The following is a 16,190-nucleotide window of genomic DNA, read 5'->3' on the forward strand; positions in this document are numbered from 1 at the left end:
GATGCTTCTGTATCGGGCGATAGACGACTAGACATTTTTGTGGGAATAATACAAAATAAACTCACATTTATGACCTGATCTTAGTTCTTGTTTTTATTTACAAATTATCACATATATCAATAGTATTAGAAATAAATTTTACCAGCTCCAATCACCCTCTCAATGCATATGTATGAGGGATCTATCTCTCTGGCAAATTCTTCGACAGCTTGAGTGGGGTCTTCATAAGTATCTGGATCCACGTAGGTCTTTATCCCAGAGAAAGGAACTGGAAGAAAAGAGTGCAAATGTTATTAGGTATGTTTGCCCACATACAGAGACAGCGGTATTACTTTTAACACAGTATTAGATGATATGTTGCACCTAGCTGCTGCTCAGAGTTGGCCCAGATGGACTCTATCATCACCTATGGTCATGTATTCCAGGTAATGACAAAAAGCTCAGGAAAAGACAGGTTTTCTAGGCTTAATCTCAAAGATTGGATTAAGGTGTTCAGAAAACTGCTCCTTAGCTGAGAGGACCCACATCAGTTGGTATGAGGCACTGGTTCTAGAAGTGTCGGGGACCTCCTTGTGGAGCTATGGCAGGGGTTGATAGAGTCAGTGGGTGGCTGGGCCTGAGATTTCATGGATGGTCTGAAAAGTTCATACAGTATGTTTAGCTCCATTTATTTAGACTAAGCCGGGGTGTATTATGTAACATGTGCCTCTTCTGTATAACCATAGGATATTCTGTAGCACTGCAGGACAAAGCGGGTTCAGATGATGGATGGATGGATATTCTGTAGTACCTTTCTATATTTTTAGGGACTGCCAGAGATGTTGATTCTTATTCAAATGTGTGAGGCAATAATTGGTGTGTTTGCTTCTATTCTATTGTAGGGTTTTTCTGTTATTTTGTCAAGGAATGGAAAAAGTGGCAACAAAAGAGAAAAAAAGGTGCCAGAGTGCAGCATAAAAACACAATGCAGGCAGTGAGAATTTAGCATCCTCATCTCCGGCTGAAAGCCGAGGATGCTGCAGCAGTGAGCAGTGTGGATGATGACTGGCACAAATAACTTAAAGGAGTCCGGTGGTACACCTTGGGCGTGTGAACTGGGGACTAAATGTACTTTATAGCTGTGTCAGCTCATATTGTGGAAAGCTGAAGGCTTCATTTGAGATAGACTCCACTTTGGAACCTACTGTCTCCAGAGTGTCTAAGCTCGGTTCAGTAATAGAACAAACGTGTTTGTTAAGCCTGCTGGCATTCACTGCCTGGGTGATGCCTCCTCAGCACACAACAGCAAAGAACAAACAACAAGAAACGGCTGGTGGATGCTGGGATTATAACTACACAAATAATTTTTTTGAATAGACTCATAAATACATATTTGTATTGGCAAGATTCAAAAGTTGACTAATTGATGCAAAATGTAAGCAGTTACTCCCCCCAAAAAGATATACAAGAACAAACACACAAAAATAGTCTTGGCTTATAGGCCGTTTTTGGGTCTTTTTTTCTTGCTTGACACAAACACTGCAGCAGTTATTTTTACACCAGCATGATATATTATCTTATTGGACCAAACACAAATCTTGAAATCAAGCCCACACATGGTACACTCGGGCCCCTGCAGGCCTCACACTGGATTGACTACTCAGTGAATTGCCTCAGTAACATACAATGACACCATTTTCTTCCCCAGGAATAATACCTACACCCTATGGGGCAATCAATAAGTTCTATCTGTAATCGTAGCACCACACTGTAATTCTTAATCGAAACAGCACATTTGGTCAGAGTTCAATAAAGAAAAACTGTCTGTGTTGAATGTCTGAAATAAACGGAATGATTAAAGTGACAAAAGGCCAAATAAAGTGAGGGGAACATTATAACACTAGATCCTGAGTGTTTGCTAAGTGACACATTGAGCTTGTTTTCTGGACTATTGCATGGCTCAAAAATACAAATTTAAGGCAAACAGTGAAAACAAAAAATTAGTTTGACACAAGAGTTGTTGCAGCACAAGTCCCACAATTAATTCAGAAAATTCAACACACACTGTAAAGACGTTATATACTGTACCGTGTCCGCTGTGGAAGCGAGTCCTCCTCTTCTCCTCTGACTTCATCCTGGCCTTGATGTACCCCTGACACCTGTACAGGTGAGTCAAATCACCACAGGAGTAGAAATCATGGATCAGTCCTGTGCATCACTGACTTTTTTCCTCATTATATTATCAGAAAAAAACAAGCAAAAGATGGAAAGGGGAACATTTGCTCTGAAAATGCTAAAATGAATAGTTGTTTTTTTAATATATAATTTCAGCCTCTGCCTGTGTTTCCACTTCCATCACTGTGTTAATTTGCAGAGATGTCTTTGATAAAAACAGCCATTTCCTACTTTTCTGTAACCTTTTCAGCATTTTTTCTCCTTGCCTTTATTTTCACTTATTGTTGTTGTTGTATTCACAGTTCCACATATTCAAGGCTTCAAGACTCCATTGAGAGGGAGTCAGGACAGAACTTACAATCAAATATTCAAAAAGAAGCATTTGCATGTGAAAGCTATATACAAAAAGCTCTTTGAAAAAACCATCATAGGATCAAAATGGTGGAATATTTTGCAGAGTTTCACTTTAGATATCATTCTTAAACTTCACATAAACGTCTGTAATATAATAATATAGTAAGTTGCTTATATAATTACACTTAATATTTCAGTTGTACAGAAAACAACAAAAAGACGATACAGTAACTTGCTGGTTATCTATAACAGTGCTTGACTGTACTGAACAAAATCATGTTAGGTTGGAGCGGACAGAGCAGATTGTTGGCAGATATCAGTGTGGTTGTGAAGTGGGAGTGTGAATGAATGTTTAAAATATCCATCCCATTCTCCAAGTGCATGTATAGATTTGATACATTATTATAAAATATAGACAAAAAATACATTCTGAAGGCAAATTCGATTATTGAGTTCATGCATGAACCATTTGCACGTTGTTTTTTGCATTATGTCATAATAAATATACAAAATCATAAATACTAGTGTATACATGTTAAATATGATTGTTAATAATATCAAGGCATTATATAGCAATTTCATATTCAACATATTACATCAGATTATGCTAATGATCATATTAATTGTACCTAAGTTAAAACAAGCTATTTACACCTTGGTGCAGGATACAGCAGAAAAAGCAGAGCAAGTCAGGATTGTCTCCTTTTTTCCGTAACACTTGGCTCTCAGATATTCTGTTTGCAAATTGTGTGATCACAGATAATCGCTTCAGCTTGTATCACAATTTAGGTAGAAATCAAGACAAAGTATCTACATTTTCTGGCCATTTTTCATTGTCTGTTAATAAGAGCCACTAATGGTAAAAACCTGTGAACCAGAAGCGGGCTGAAGACAACAGTCTGAGCCAACCTGTGGAGGTTAATGGAATGGAGCAAACTGAGGGTACATGCACTACATGCTGAGTAATTAGGCAGAAAATTGGTTCAGCCATTTGGAAAATAAGAGTGTCTGCTTGGTGGCAAAAGAGAGTCCATTAACAGACTTGTGGTTGTAGCGTCACTCTGGAGATTATGAGAAGATGTTTATGTGTGTGTGTGTGTCTGTCTAGGGGTGTGTTTGTGTGTGTGTGTGTGTGTGTGCAAGCCAGCACCCCGCACCAAACAAAAAGCAGGAGATGTCTTACCGTCCGGTAATAAGGAGGAAGAGTGTGAGGATAACCAGCAAGGAGAAGCCTCCCACAGATGCCGTGACAACCACCAGAACTTGACCCTGATCAGCGATGTCAGGATCTGCCGAACATGAGAACGCAGTAATAGTGAAACCAGAGGAAAGACAGAAATAGACTGTTGTCACAATTTACTGAACACAAAGCATGAATTAAAAAATAAATTCAGCATATTTATAAGTGTTGAAAATGTAATAAGATGTATGCAAGCCAAAACAAATTATAATCTCTTTCCTCGCCTCTGAGCAAACAGTAAAATAGAATAAAAAATATTTTCACGCAAAATAGGATTACAAAATAAGTTATAAGGATGTGCAATTGCTCCTCTAGTGTCGGTACCCAAGAGACAAACATCCAGGTATTTGCACCAGCAGAAATGCTTTCCTGCAGGTGTGGGCTTTGATGAAACTTAGATGGTGCTAATTTTCCTTATTGTCCTTGTTGTTATTACCTTTAGTAGATGATGGAATATAAAAGTACAACCCACCAATTTAGTTTGATGAACAGTATGTACATTATCTTTTCATCCTCCTGGAAGTGATGTGTGCATAAAAACATTCATAAGCACATAGTCAACTTGCAGAGCTTTAAATAAATGCATCACGCCTGAAGAAACACTGATGAGTTTCACTGATCCTCAGCAAAGAATGACCATATCATGATTCTATAGGGTTGTTGATTAATGTATATATCTTTTTTTTATTAGTAGTCTATTTTATAATGTACATATCTTTTTTTTAACTTATCCCTTGCTGTCTGTATGCCATTGCAAAAATGCAATTTCCCCATTGTGGGACTAATAAAGGTTTCTTAATCTTAATCTTAAACTTAATCTAACATGGATGCCTCCACATCTCTTAGCTTACTCATTTCCACTCCTGTGCATTGTTTTATACACTAAAAGTGTGAATAGCAAATACACAAACAAACAAGTCTACAACTCCAACATGCCCATCCACTGCACTCATACCCTCGGCTGCAGTTGAAAACTCAAAGTTGGGGCTGTAGGCCGTGTAGCCAGCAGCAGTGCGAGCACGCACATGGAAGACATAAACAGTGGAGGGTCTGAGGCCTGTTACCACCACGCTGGGGGTTTTGGTACGTGTTGACGAGTAACTCAGCTGCTCCTGCTCCTGGAAAAGCAGAAATAGATTGACAGGAATGATAAAGGAAAGCACATTATGCCAAACACATACTTTTTTTTAACCTATTAACTATCAGAGCAGATGGTGAACAAAGCAGAGATAACAACATACTACAGATATTCCACTGTTATTTTTGGGTCTCTGAAAGCCAACAATGCTGTAATTGCTCGGTGTGTATGTAATCCCTTGTGATGCAATTCACTGCTCAAATATCTGCAACTAAGCAAAGAAGATACATGCACATAATATAAAGGACTTTACCTTCTCATAGTACTTGACTTCATAGTCTACTATGTCTGAAGGCGGCGGCTCCACCTCTGACCAGGAGAGGGCGATGCTGTTTTGAGAGGCCCAGTCTCTCCTGACTACACCCACCAGAGCAGGACCTGAGAAAGCAGGCAGAGGCAAGAGGCAGCAGGGATTTGAGTCAGCAGTCATTGCAAACTGTGAACATTTTTTAACACTTTCAAAAACAATACACGAACAGCATCAGGTCTTGGACACACTGGTAAAGTTCTGTTGTTTGTGTCAAAGACTTTGATACAAATGTTTAGAGACAGAACAATATAAGCCAAAAAGAAAAAAGACAAATGTGTAGTAAGGTTTAGAAACTCAGAGTCACCCAGTGGACTGAGCACATATAAGTGATCCCATACATTTTCTCACTGCAGTGAACTCCACCGAGTTTAGGGGGCAGTACTGCAAAACACATTTCAAAAGTGTCTTCAGTCATCAGAAGAGAGACATCAGCACTGAACAAAAAAAAGTTGCAAAAGTTCCAACTAGCAAAAACACACATCTGAAACAAACCAGCAGGCAATCCCAAGTAAAGCAGCCTCTGAGAAATGTAACAACTTTGGTGGTTAGGAGAAGAAATAGTTTCAGTATCACAGGAATACCCGAGGGAGGGGAAGGAAGGCCAAGAAACAACTATTAAACTGTCCGGCCCAGGCAGAATGTGGAGCCTGTGAAAAACATTTTTGTTAACCAACCCTCCATATACAGCAACTGTTTATCATTTTTGTCATTATTGCTGAATTTGGAGGAATATTTCACAACAAGGCTGCTGAGCACATCATAAAATCACCTAGCAGAGATTCAAATATTTACTATCAATTATTCATAAAGCCTCTGCTTGAACAGAATATGATTTTGGCAAACTAATAGATCCAGTCCCTCTGTTGTTGAGCATGTTGTTTGGGAGATCATTGTTGGAATACCAATTCAGCGACAGATTGATGTCTTAAGCCGTCCTTGTGCTCAGAGAAGTAGATAACTTACTCTATACAGAGAGACTGGATGAGGCCGTTTAGAGAGGTGATGTGTCACTATATTAACTCTCATCTTGTCAAAAAGCCACATCAGCTCAGCCCAAACACAACGTTTCACAGAGCAGCCGCTCAAACAAAAAAAAGAACTGAAAGAGAAGTGGTGCACATAAAAGTGAGACGCCTGCAAAAAATATACACTTAAAGGGGCAAATATGCAAATTAGAGGTGTGTCCAAGTTACAGTGTACAAACTTATAGGTTCCTGACACAAAACAGCGTCATAGAGGGTGCATATAAACCATGAAATGGTGCTGTATAAGGTACTTTAGTGCCTAGAAAATGTCCAAAATGGATCAAAACAAACAAATATGAGTATCCAAGGTTATTTCATGTGATGCAAGTAAATGTATGATTGCATGTTCTTGTAAATGAACCCGAAATAGAGAATTGTGTCAATAAATATGATCAGGAAAAGTGTTTTTCAGTTGTAACCAGGCAGATACGACATAACCCACTTAGAAGGTATGAATGCATGTTAGGATGGGAAGATATTATTGTATGTGAGGCAACCAGCTAGAGTTTCTCTCTCTCTCTCTCTACTGACATTTTTCCAAAGTGGGGAAACTCTCTCAAAACCCTCTACTCTCTTATGCAAGAAGCTATTTTAGGTTTAATTCAATCTGCTGTTTCGATACTTTCCGCCATGGACGAGTGACTCAAAGAGAACAATTATGGTCATTACACTTTAATCACAGTCCACACAGCAAAGGATAATCAAGAATCTATAAGACCACGTTGGCGTATTGGCAACATGTAAAACTAGGTTAACCCTCAATGATGGATGCTCAAACAGATAAAGGAAGGACAGAGAGGGAAGAAGAGAGAGAGAGAATGAACGGGGGGAGCTGTAAAGAAATCCCACGAGGATGCATCTCCCCAGCATCTGAGCATATAAATAGAATTCAGTCTTATTCCCAGAGCAAAGGGGGGATGAAAACAGAAGAGAATCCACTGGAGGAAAAGAAAGAAGAGAGAGTAAGAGAGAGAAAATCTCCTGAATCAGGACACCACAAAACAGTAGAAACATTCACGTGTGAATTTTGCATGTTAGAACTTTGTGTGACCTGTTATTGTGTCGTTAAAACGGAATCTGAGAAAGAATATTTAAGTTAGCCTGGAATTTGAAAAAAAAAAAAAAAACAATGTTAAGGGAAGTAAATAAAGTGAAACCTAAATAACATCAGTTTATTTAGGTTTAACATGCACTAAATGTGCTTGTACTCCTGGGCAGTCAAATTTAAATATTATTCCCAGGTCAGTGGAAGTTGGATTCACAGAGGTGGTGCAGAGGATGGTGGTACTAAACCTTAGCGTCTTTCACACAAGGGGGTTTGTGTCCTTTCTCATATGATCATAATCATACATAATATTTATATTTATCCAATTTTAAAAACTAGTAAAAATGCAGCCAATTAACTGGCAGCCCTTTGGCCAAAGCCGGCTGGGATCCTGCCTCCTACCTCCTTCCAGACGCTGGGTGTCAACTCCTGTCTCCCAGGGGGTATAGATTCCTGTGTAAACATAACTGTTCGTTCAACTGGTTGATGGTTTCCACACACAGCTCTGCTCTCAGGGGCAGCACAGAGCAGGGCTGCATGTGCTGTGTTATCAATGGGGTTTTCATTCCAGTCAAGGACTGAGCAGGGATCCGCTTCAGACGGCCATTTTAAGCAGCCGTATGTGTGATTAACACGAGTAAAATGTGCACAGTGGAGGAAAAAAGATGCAGTGTGCATAAATCCACATTGATTTTATTATTTAAACTATTAGATTATTAATTTCACTTATTTCAGCTAAGGTTGTTTGTCTTCTAGGCAGTTTCTGTAGACCAAACACTCACAGTCAACACGCTCAGCCTCTGCTCTCTCTTTCAACATAAGGATTTATTTTAATCAGTGTGATATTTGTAGCTCATGTTCCTGTTGTAGGAGTATTTTTTTCTTTGTGCAGCAAGCACCTTACACACACATGCACTGATTTCTGTGCCTCCTCGCAGAACACTGCAGTGAACTTTGTGGGAGGACTCGTTGGTAGGAAATGCTCTGCTGAGCAACAACTACAGCATATTCTGAGCAGAGTGCAGTTCACTCTGCACATTTAAAGACAGTGATCATCCTACTCACTCTGCTCTGCATTGGTATATGCCTGGAGAGGACAACAGTTTATGACCTTCATCAGAAAATCAGAAAGCAGCAGATTAATTGCGGAGGATAGTACACACATAAAGCCACTTACTGGTGTTTTATGGGTATCCACAAATATACTATATATAATACTGCAGAGCTCCTATGTCACACCACAGGCAATGGAAGTGACTGCATCCTGCTTTAACACTTATCAAGGTTGGTTAAACACACAGGCGATCCAGAAAGGGAATTATGAGTAATTCTGATTAATATATTACCAGAGCGTGCCAACAGAGAAGACCCCCACCCCCTTTCTCTGCTAGTTCTGCTCTTGATTGGTTATTATTTCATCATTGGCATAATATCACAGTCAATTATATGAATCACCTTGCAGCATCTGCAATAATTGGCAGTGAAGCAGTTCAGCCCAACAGACGTTTTGACAAACAGATTTACAAGCATTTCTCTCACCTCCGAGAGCCATTTCGATTTATTTCCTGTTTTGAATTATTCGAGGAATGTTTAAGCTTTTGAAGAGATTTAATATAATTTTAATATTGCTTGTGCAACAACACCATGGGGTGGCGCGGTGGTGGCTGGCACTGCTGCCCCACCGCAAGGTGGTTCTTGGTTCAAGCCCATGGACATTCTTCTTGTTCCTGTGTGGGTTTTTCTCTGGCTTTCTCCCACATTCCCCAGTTAACATGGGGACTCTAAACAGTCCACGTGAATGTGGATGGTTATTTGTCTCTTTTTGTTAGCCCTGGCGAAACACAGTAAACCCTGTACAAGACAAAATGGTTTCAAATATTGACAGATGGATAAACAGCACCACACCATATTTGCCTTGTAGAGTATTATATGGATAGACGATGCATTCAAACTGAATGCAATGTGGTCAAAATACTCTTGTCTTTGTTTTGGTATTATTTTGTTGTGTTGTATTTGCTGACCATGTACTGTCAAAAGAAAGACACTTTCATTGTGCTATCTTTTCATTTGTATGTTGAGCTTCTGTGCACATTTTAAATAAATATAAAATAAAATGTGCAAGATAGTTATATAACTGTGAAAAAGCAGTACTAAGCACTAGGATCCTTCTATATTGTAAAACTTTAGATTAATTATAGAGACTATATAATAATAAGAAAACATGTCTCTGAAGCACGTGTGTGCAAATGTCATGTGTGTGTAATTTGTTTGCCTGCTTTTTTTGCCTATGTGCCTGACTGTGTGTGTCTACTGAGGAAAGCCAGTTTGACAAGTTAATCCACTCTAAACATCCTAATGGGAACATCCCCACAGGCTGCTTCTCCTCCTCTGCACAGATTATTTTGCATTCCAACTTCCTCCCATCAGTCTAGCTGCCTTTGCCAGGGCGATGGGTATGAAGTGACACATTTACACCTGACATCTGGTTTCCATGATGACAGCCTATCAGAGTACATATTTCATTTCTAAAAATAGTACTTCAGTACAATATTTCTTACTGTATACTGAAGAGGAATTAGCCACGAGAAATGACTGAGGCATGAACGTGAGAGTGGCACGCTAACTAGAATCATGTTTTACTGACTTAACATCCATCCACTACAAACTGAGTCAGTAAATTCTCTGCTAAGAGCCATTAAATGCTTAAAAAGTCTGGTGGAAAATTACAACAAGATATTTAGAAAATTTTAATACTTGTAAATTACACTTCAAAGCTAAATACTTGACAACAAATATTAAACATTTTTCCCACTTCACCATCTCAGTCTGGACTGCTACCACTAAACAGCCAGATTATTAATGCTGCTATTCTCATAGCATCTTATTGCCTCTGACACAGGAAGCTGCTGGATTCTACCTTTCATATTGTACTGTCAACATGGATTGATCTGAATCACCACCAGAATAACCATGATATGTTGCTTTTTGGTCTAGACTGAAATTTCTTTAACTTTCTCTATTAGATAGACTGGCAAGCTGTCTAGGGTGAACCACCCTGCTCACCCATTCACGGCTGGGATACGGATAGGTACTACAGCACAATAAGAGTTAAGAAAATGGGTGGAAGGATGGTTTTAGACTTTGCTTTGGACCAAAAATTAATCCTGCAGACTCTTGATCACCACAATATCTAATAATAATGCTCCTTATAGTAAACAAATTAATAAACTCAGTAGGACTAACAAAAACAGTACCAGTGAGTGAAATATTATACCACTCGTAAATACACACATGTTGACTGCTTTGAGTGACAGGAAGCGCTGCCAAACAAAAAAAAATCATTTAAAATGCCACATACTTTCATGTTCATGAGCACGACCTTGAGATTCACTTCTTAATGAATGCTGGTTTGTCTCTGTTCTCTTTCTCATTAGGAAGAAGCTGATATTCAAGGACTTAATGTGGAATGGCATCCAAAGGATTGACTGGGATATCCCTCATTGTTTACATTTTTCAAACCACTATTAATTTAGATTATTACACACCAGAGTGATTTTACACAGATGTACCCACTTTCATATGAAAGCCACAGATAATGGCAATAGCAATAAGACTCAGCTCTGTGCTCATCAGAATTTCATCCCATCACCAGCTTACTGTGCATGTTGAAAGAAGAAAAAATGTGCTCACACATTTAAGTATAATTTATTAATCTACTCTCATCCCTTGCTTCATCTCTACCTTCTCCATCAATTATTCCATCAATATTCTTAGCCTTAAAATAGGAGGTCCAGGTTTCCCCTTGGGTCTCTTATTTATTCTCATTTAAATCTCAGGTGCTGCTTCCCTGTGGACCGGTGGCTGGAGTTAACCTCCGGTCAGCTGGGTCCTGCTAATGAGGGGTAGGTTCAGGTCAGAGTGCTTGGACATTATCACCAGTTTAAAGTGGACTGAGACACTGTGGTCCTTAGGCAGGAAATCTAAGCAGATGAAAAACACTATCCACCCCCAATACTGTAGTATAAATATCTCCACCTTCACCATGCTGCAATGCACACAGTATGCATAGGGTATGAATCAGCTATTATGTAACAGTATAGGTCATGCATAAGGGCATAAATTCAGTCTTTATTAATATTTAAAAGCTAAATATGGTGAGTTGGATGAGAATCATGTTTGCAAGGTTGCTATAGGTGAGCTTACTTCTGAGACAAGTTCTTAAAGGGAACAAGAACTCTGCAACTCACCAGCTTTGTGTGTAGTGACGGTGACATTTGCCAGCGAGCGAGCAGCCACGCCCAGCCCAGAAACACCATTTACGGCCTCTACGTGGAAGGTGTAGTTTGTGTGCATTGCAAAGTCTAATATTGCCACAGAGGTACCCGTTATACCAAGAGGCCTGGGGATGAAGTGCAGGTCAGGCTCACACGGCTCACACTGTGTCACCATACTGTCACTTTCATCGCAGCGCTGGCACAGGATGTTGTAGGTGATGTCCTTCCTGCCTCCTGTGTCACTGGGAGGCATCCACTGCAAGAAGAGAGCCGTGTCATTGATCAGTGACACCAGGTTCCTAGGAGCAGATGGAGGCCCTGCAGAGAAAAAAAAACACAAAAAGACAAAAACTAATAACTTATGTCTTCTCCGGGTCACACCAGCCATGCTACCCTGAAGTTAAGGCAGCAAAAGTAGATTGATGATCACCAGAATTACATATAAGTATGCAACCACTAATAATAAGTTGAATCTTTGGCATGTGCGTTCATTGTGTTGGTGTGTGGGCGGTTGGCTTTCAACATATCTTGCTGCATCTCATTCCAAATGCTTGTGTCAGTTTCTAGGATAAAAGTGTCACAGTTCAATTTTTTTTTTCACTATATCTGATTTGGCAAGGAAACGAGAAGTGAGTGTGTCTTTGAATATATCAGTGTGTAGGCGTGTGGGTGGTAACCTCTGGCGGTGCTCTAAGTGATTCACTCCAGCATGCTAGTCATCAATTTCATGGATACAACTTCCAGAAATCTCAATACAGATGAATGAAGCACAACATACATAACAATCTGTTTGATGTTTAAGGTTGTGTTTAAATGTAGCCTTTAAGAACAACAGAAATGTGAAGTCTTACAAATGACTGTATTGCAATAAAAATGTGTATTATACTGACTTGTACAAGCCATTGTGGATGGGTCTTTGATGGCCCTGTAGAAGCCTTTTTCACAGTGACAGATAGTGGCGGCCTGGTCATGGCTGGAGCTATGCAGCGGACACTTGGAGCATTTAGTGTTCCCGGCAAATGCCTTGAAGAAGCCAGGCCTACATGCTGGAGGGAAATAATAATAATAAAAAAAACGTTAGTGCTTCTCACACGAATGCATTTCCATCAGCACACATAGATTTAATTCAAAACTCCAGCTGCTTCTCTCCTCACCTGTGGTCTGACCTTATTTCCCAAGGTACTATGGATCACTGTCACCTTCTTATTAGCTCACTAAGAAAGAGGCACACACCTGTAAAGCTTTTTTTTCTGAATTCAAAGTCACAAAACAAAAATCTGTTAAATAAATTAAAACAATAAATCCCACCTTTGAGAATTGTTAAATAATGTTAGCTTGGAAATCACCATGTTTTAACAGCGGTGTCTTGGAGAAATTCAATTTTAAAATGTTAGTGTTGTGACAAAGTTCAATCAAAATGTCACAAAGGGCAAAAAAAGATGACGATGAGCACCATTGTTTTGTTTCTGGAAAATTATCAGACCTTCGACCTTATAGATATCAGATATATCAGATAATATTTCTCTATTAGAGATTTGTGCGAGAAGTCAGTGACATTTGACTGCCAAAATCTAATCAGTTCATCTAAGAATACAATAATGTGTTCACACTAGCTCATCCTCACCAGGAAAACAACAGTACTACTCCAAGTAAATAGGCAATTAGAAAGGCTGTGTGAAGCTAGTGTGGGCTGGATTACTACGGTTACTATGTAAACCAAAATAATGGCACAGAAACTGAAAATAAGTCTTCAATTTCCCCAGACAAAAAGTGACCAAATAATAATATGACTTGAAATATAATTACCTCACTCAATAGCATAAAAATTGCTGTAAATGTAAATGTAAAGCAGAAATATACATGCTTTAATTTTGTATTTGTAATTTAGGAGTTTATTTGCAAAAGTAAAAGTGGTGCTATTACAACACTAATAAAGCGTCATGACAATGTAATTACAGCCTGCTGTCACTCAAAAACCTCCATCTACTTACATGGTTCAAATCTGCTGACTGGTATTCTCACTTTTCCATCCTTACACCAGTTCACTTTCACCTTGCTCCAGTTTTACCTTCCAATTTTTTTTTCCTTTCCATCAACTTAACCAACCCCTTATCTTTTCAATTTTTTTCCTCCAACTGTTTTGCCCTGCCACCATTTTCACCTTTTCTTGTTTTTAATCTTTATTCCAATATATTTTCTTTTCCCATCTGTCATCCTGCTTCCCCTCTCCGTCGCTCTTTCCCTTAAGGCTTATCAGAAGATGGCAGAACCATTTCAGATTGCCTCCTTCTTTCCAGACTTTTCTTGGCAAAGAAGAATAAAGCACTAATAGTGCCAGTCATTTAATATTCTGGGAATTTAGAGATCGTTTTATTGCAAAGTAATTTAACTGGAAATATACATGTGTGGGTGGGATAATGATTTTAAACATTAAGTAAATAAATATGCCGGTTATAAAACAGACAATGAAATGACAGAGCAAAAAGGTAGCATGCTGAGGAATTCAATCAAGACTGACTGGCAGACAGCCACGAGGAATTTATCAGATCAACATTTTAATATTTTCCCATATTAAGTTAGAAAAAGCGCGCAGGAAGATGCAGTAGTCAGCCTCATTTATTTCCATTCTTTCTTTTATTGTCAGATGCAATGAGGCACACTGCCTCTTTAATCCTTCTGTAGACTTTAGTTGTTTTTATCATATGGTTTCACACTGTGCCATATGAATGACGTCCAGCTGCGACCCCAGTACAAGACGCGCGGTGCAGGATTGCTGTTACTGAATGGATAATCCTGGTGAAATAAAGTAAACTGAATTAAATTGCTCTTTGTATGTGTAGTCATGCAGAAGCATTCGGATTCAGGACAGATGTAGATACCGATTAATGTGATGTGTCTCTGTGTACATGTCGGATTGGGAGAACCCTGGGGAAGATGGGATGAAGACTAAACCACCAACCTAAAGCTTTAACATCAGTTCATTTGTTCATTCAGCCGATAGAAATACACACTGGTGGTGCTCCAACCTCACAGACACTGATCCAGATAAACTTTTAAAGTCATCAATAATAATGAAATATGTAAGAAAGCCGGTCTTTTCCCAGCAATCCAAAATTGTCTTGTCAGTATACATTTCTGGCAAACCGTCATTTTTAATGGCATACTGGTATAAATTATATATCAGACATCTTGAGCTGTACTCATCCCATTTCATTTTCTACTTATTAGATCTCAATGACATCTGTACGCTGATTTGATCCGATGGATTTTAGATGCTCCGAGTTGAATCAGCATGATGAAGAACAGCAAAGAGCTACATAAAAATGGAGGTATGCCGATGAAGATTCACAGTCATTTCTCAGTTACGAGCTTGAAACAGGGCAACTGGACTTCTTAGATCTCCTTAAAGACATTTCACGGCTACTCCAAGCAGCTTCACCTGTTTACAACTAAACACAGAACTGAAAAAGCTGCTTAGAGGAGGACATCTAACAAGAAAGGAGGAACCTAGACTCTATAGGTAAAAGCTGCTTTGAATTCTAGAATAAGATGTTGTGTTTTAATAACAAAGAGCTCCCACTACAGGGACTGGCAGGGTGGAAAGAGTTAAGTACAACTCCCAAGGTGTACTTCAGTAAGATCACATAGCATATAATTCAGTTATCTGCTAATTAACTAGCTTCTTATGGGAATAGAGTAGCGATATGTGAGACGCCTCTGGTTCCAGGAGAGTTACGCTGCTTGGATGTGTTGTTACTATTTACAACACATGGTCTAACTGGATATTCTTTTCATTTGCTGGTGAAATTTTAGTTGAAGTGCTTCTGTCCATGGCATTGCACCAGACCACTCTTGAAAATCAATTCCTGCTCATGGTTGTACAAATATTGAATCGTCTGAGCTTTTACATTTTAGTGTTTGCTGTCAATTAAGTGTGTGTGGGGGAAAACACGTAGCATTGGCAACTAACAGGATTAATACATTCAGGACTCTGAAATGTAACACCCTGTAACACAAGGCTCTCCTGGATACTGAAGGAGCACTGCTATAACTTTGAATTTCAGATGACATGCAAAGAAATATATGGTAGCGATACAAAGAAAAAAAACAATCTGCATAAACAGAAGAACTGAGTATTAAGATATGTAAAAGGGATGAGATGAAGGATAGACACAGAGACAGGAATCCTCCACAAAATCACGCCGCTGCTTAGCTCCTAATGAGAAGAGTAATTTGTCACCCAGCTTCCAATTTTTGCAGCACCTCATTCACATGGATATTACTTTCCTCCTATGCGGAGGTCCTGCCAAAGGCAACAAACACACAGATTCATTTGAAACTCCAGCTGCTCCCTGCTTTTTAGTATAAGCTGCAGATCACCACCAAAAAGCAATTATGATACTCATACCAACATTTCAATCAAAAAGTTTGAAACCATCTACACACACACAGACACACACATGTTATGAGATTCAATTTGTTTGCTATCAGTTTGGGTTTTTGTCATGTCTTTATCCTCAAAACTCCTGAAATACTGTTAACCTTCAAGAACCCTCAGTAGGCTCTTATCTCTCTTGTAAGCCCATCCAGGAGTGTTTGTCAGTCTCCTTTTAGTGTTCTTGCAATGGACTGTCCGCAATGGTTTCAAAT

At 39.1% G+C, this 16,190-nt stretch overlaps 1 protein-coding gene across 1 annotated transcript in view; it reads right to left on the bottom strand.

Moving 5' to 3' along the window:
- The window catches only part of LOC114433699 (ephrin type-A receptor 6-like), a 38,033-nt gene that overhangs the window by 2,529 nt on the left and 19,314 nt on the right, over positions 1-16,190 (bottom strand). The window contains exons 7-13 of the mRNA XM_028402350.1: positions 12,431-12,586; positions 11,514-11,858; positions 5,140-5,264; positions 4,704-4,866; positions 3,692-3,797; positions 2,068-2,138; positions 143-268 (exon numbers count right to left, since the gene is read on the bottom strand). Coding sequence (XP_028258151.1) covers positions 143-268; positions 2,068-2,138; positions 3,692-3,797; positions 4,704-4,866; positions 5,140-5,264; positions 11,514-11,858; positions 12,431-12,586 — 1,092 coding nt within the window. The remainder of the gene's footprint in view (positions 1-142; positions 269-2,067; positions 2,139-3,691; positions 3,798-4,703; positions 4,867-5,139; positions 5,265-11,513; positions 11,859-12,430; positions 12,587-16,190) is intronic.

Source organism: Parambassis ranga, chromosome 3, assembly GCF_900634625.1.
Source record: "Parambassis ranga chromosome 3, fParRan2.1, whole genome shotgun sequence".
In the NCBI taxonomy this organism is placed as follows: Eukaryota; Metazoa; Chordata; class Actinopteri; family Ambassidae; genus Parambassis; species Parambassis ranga.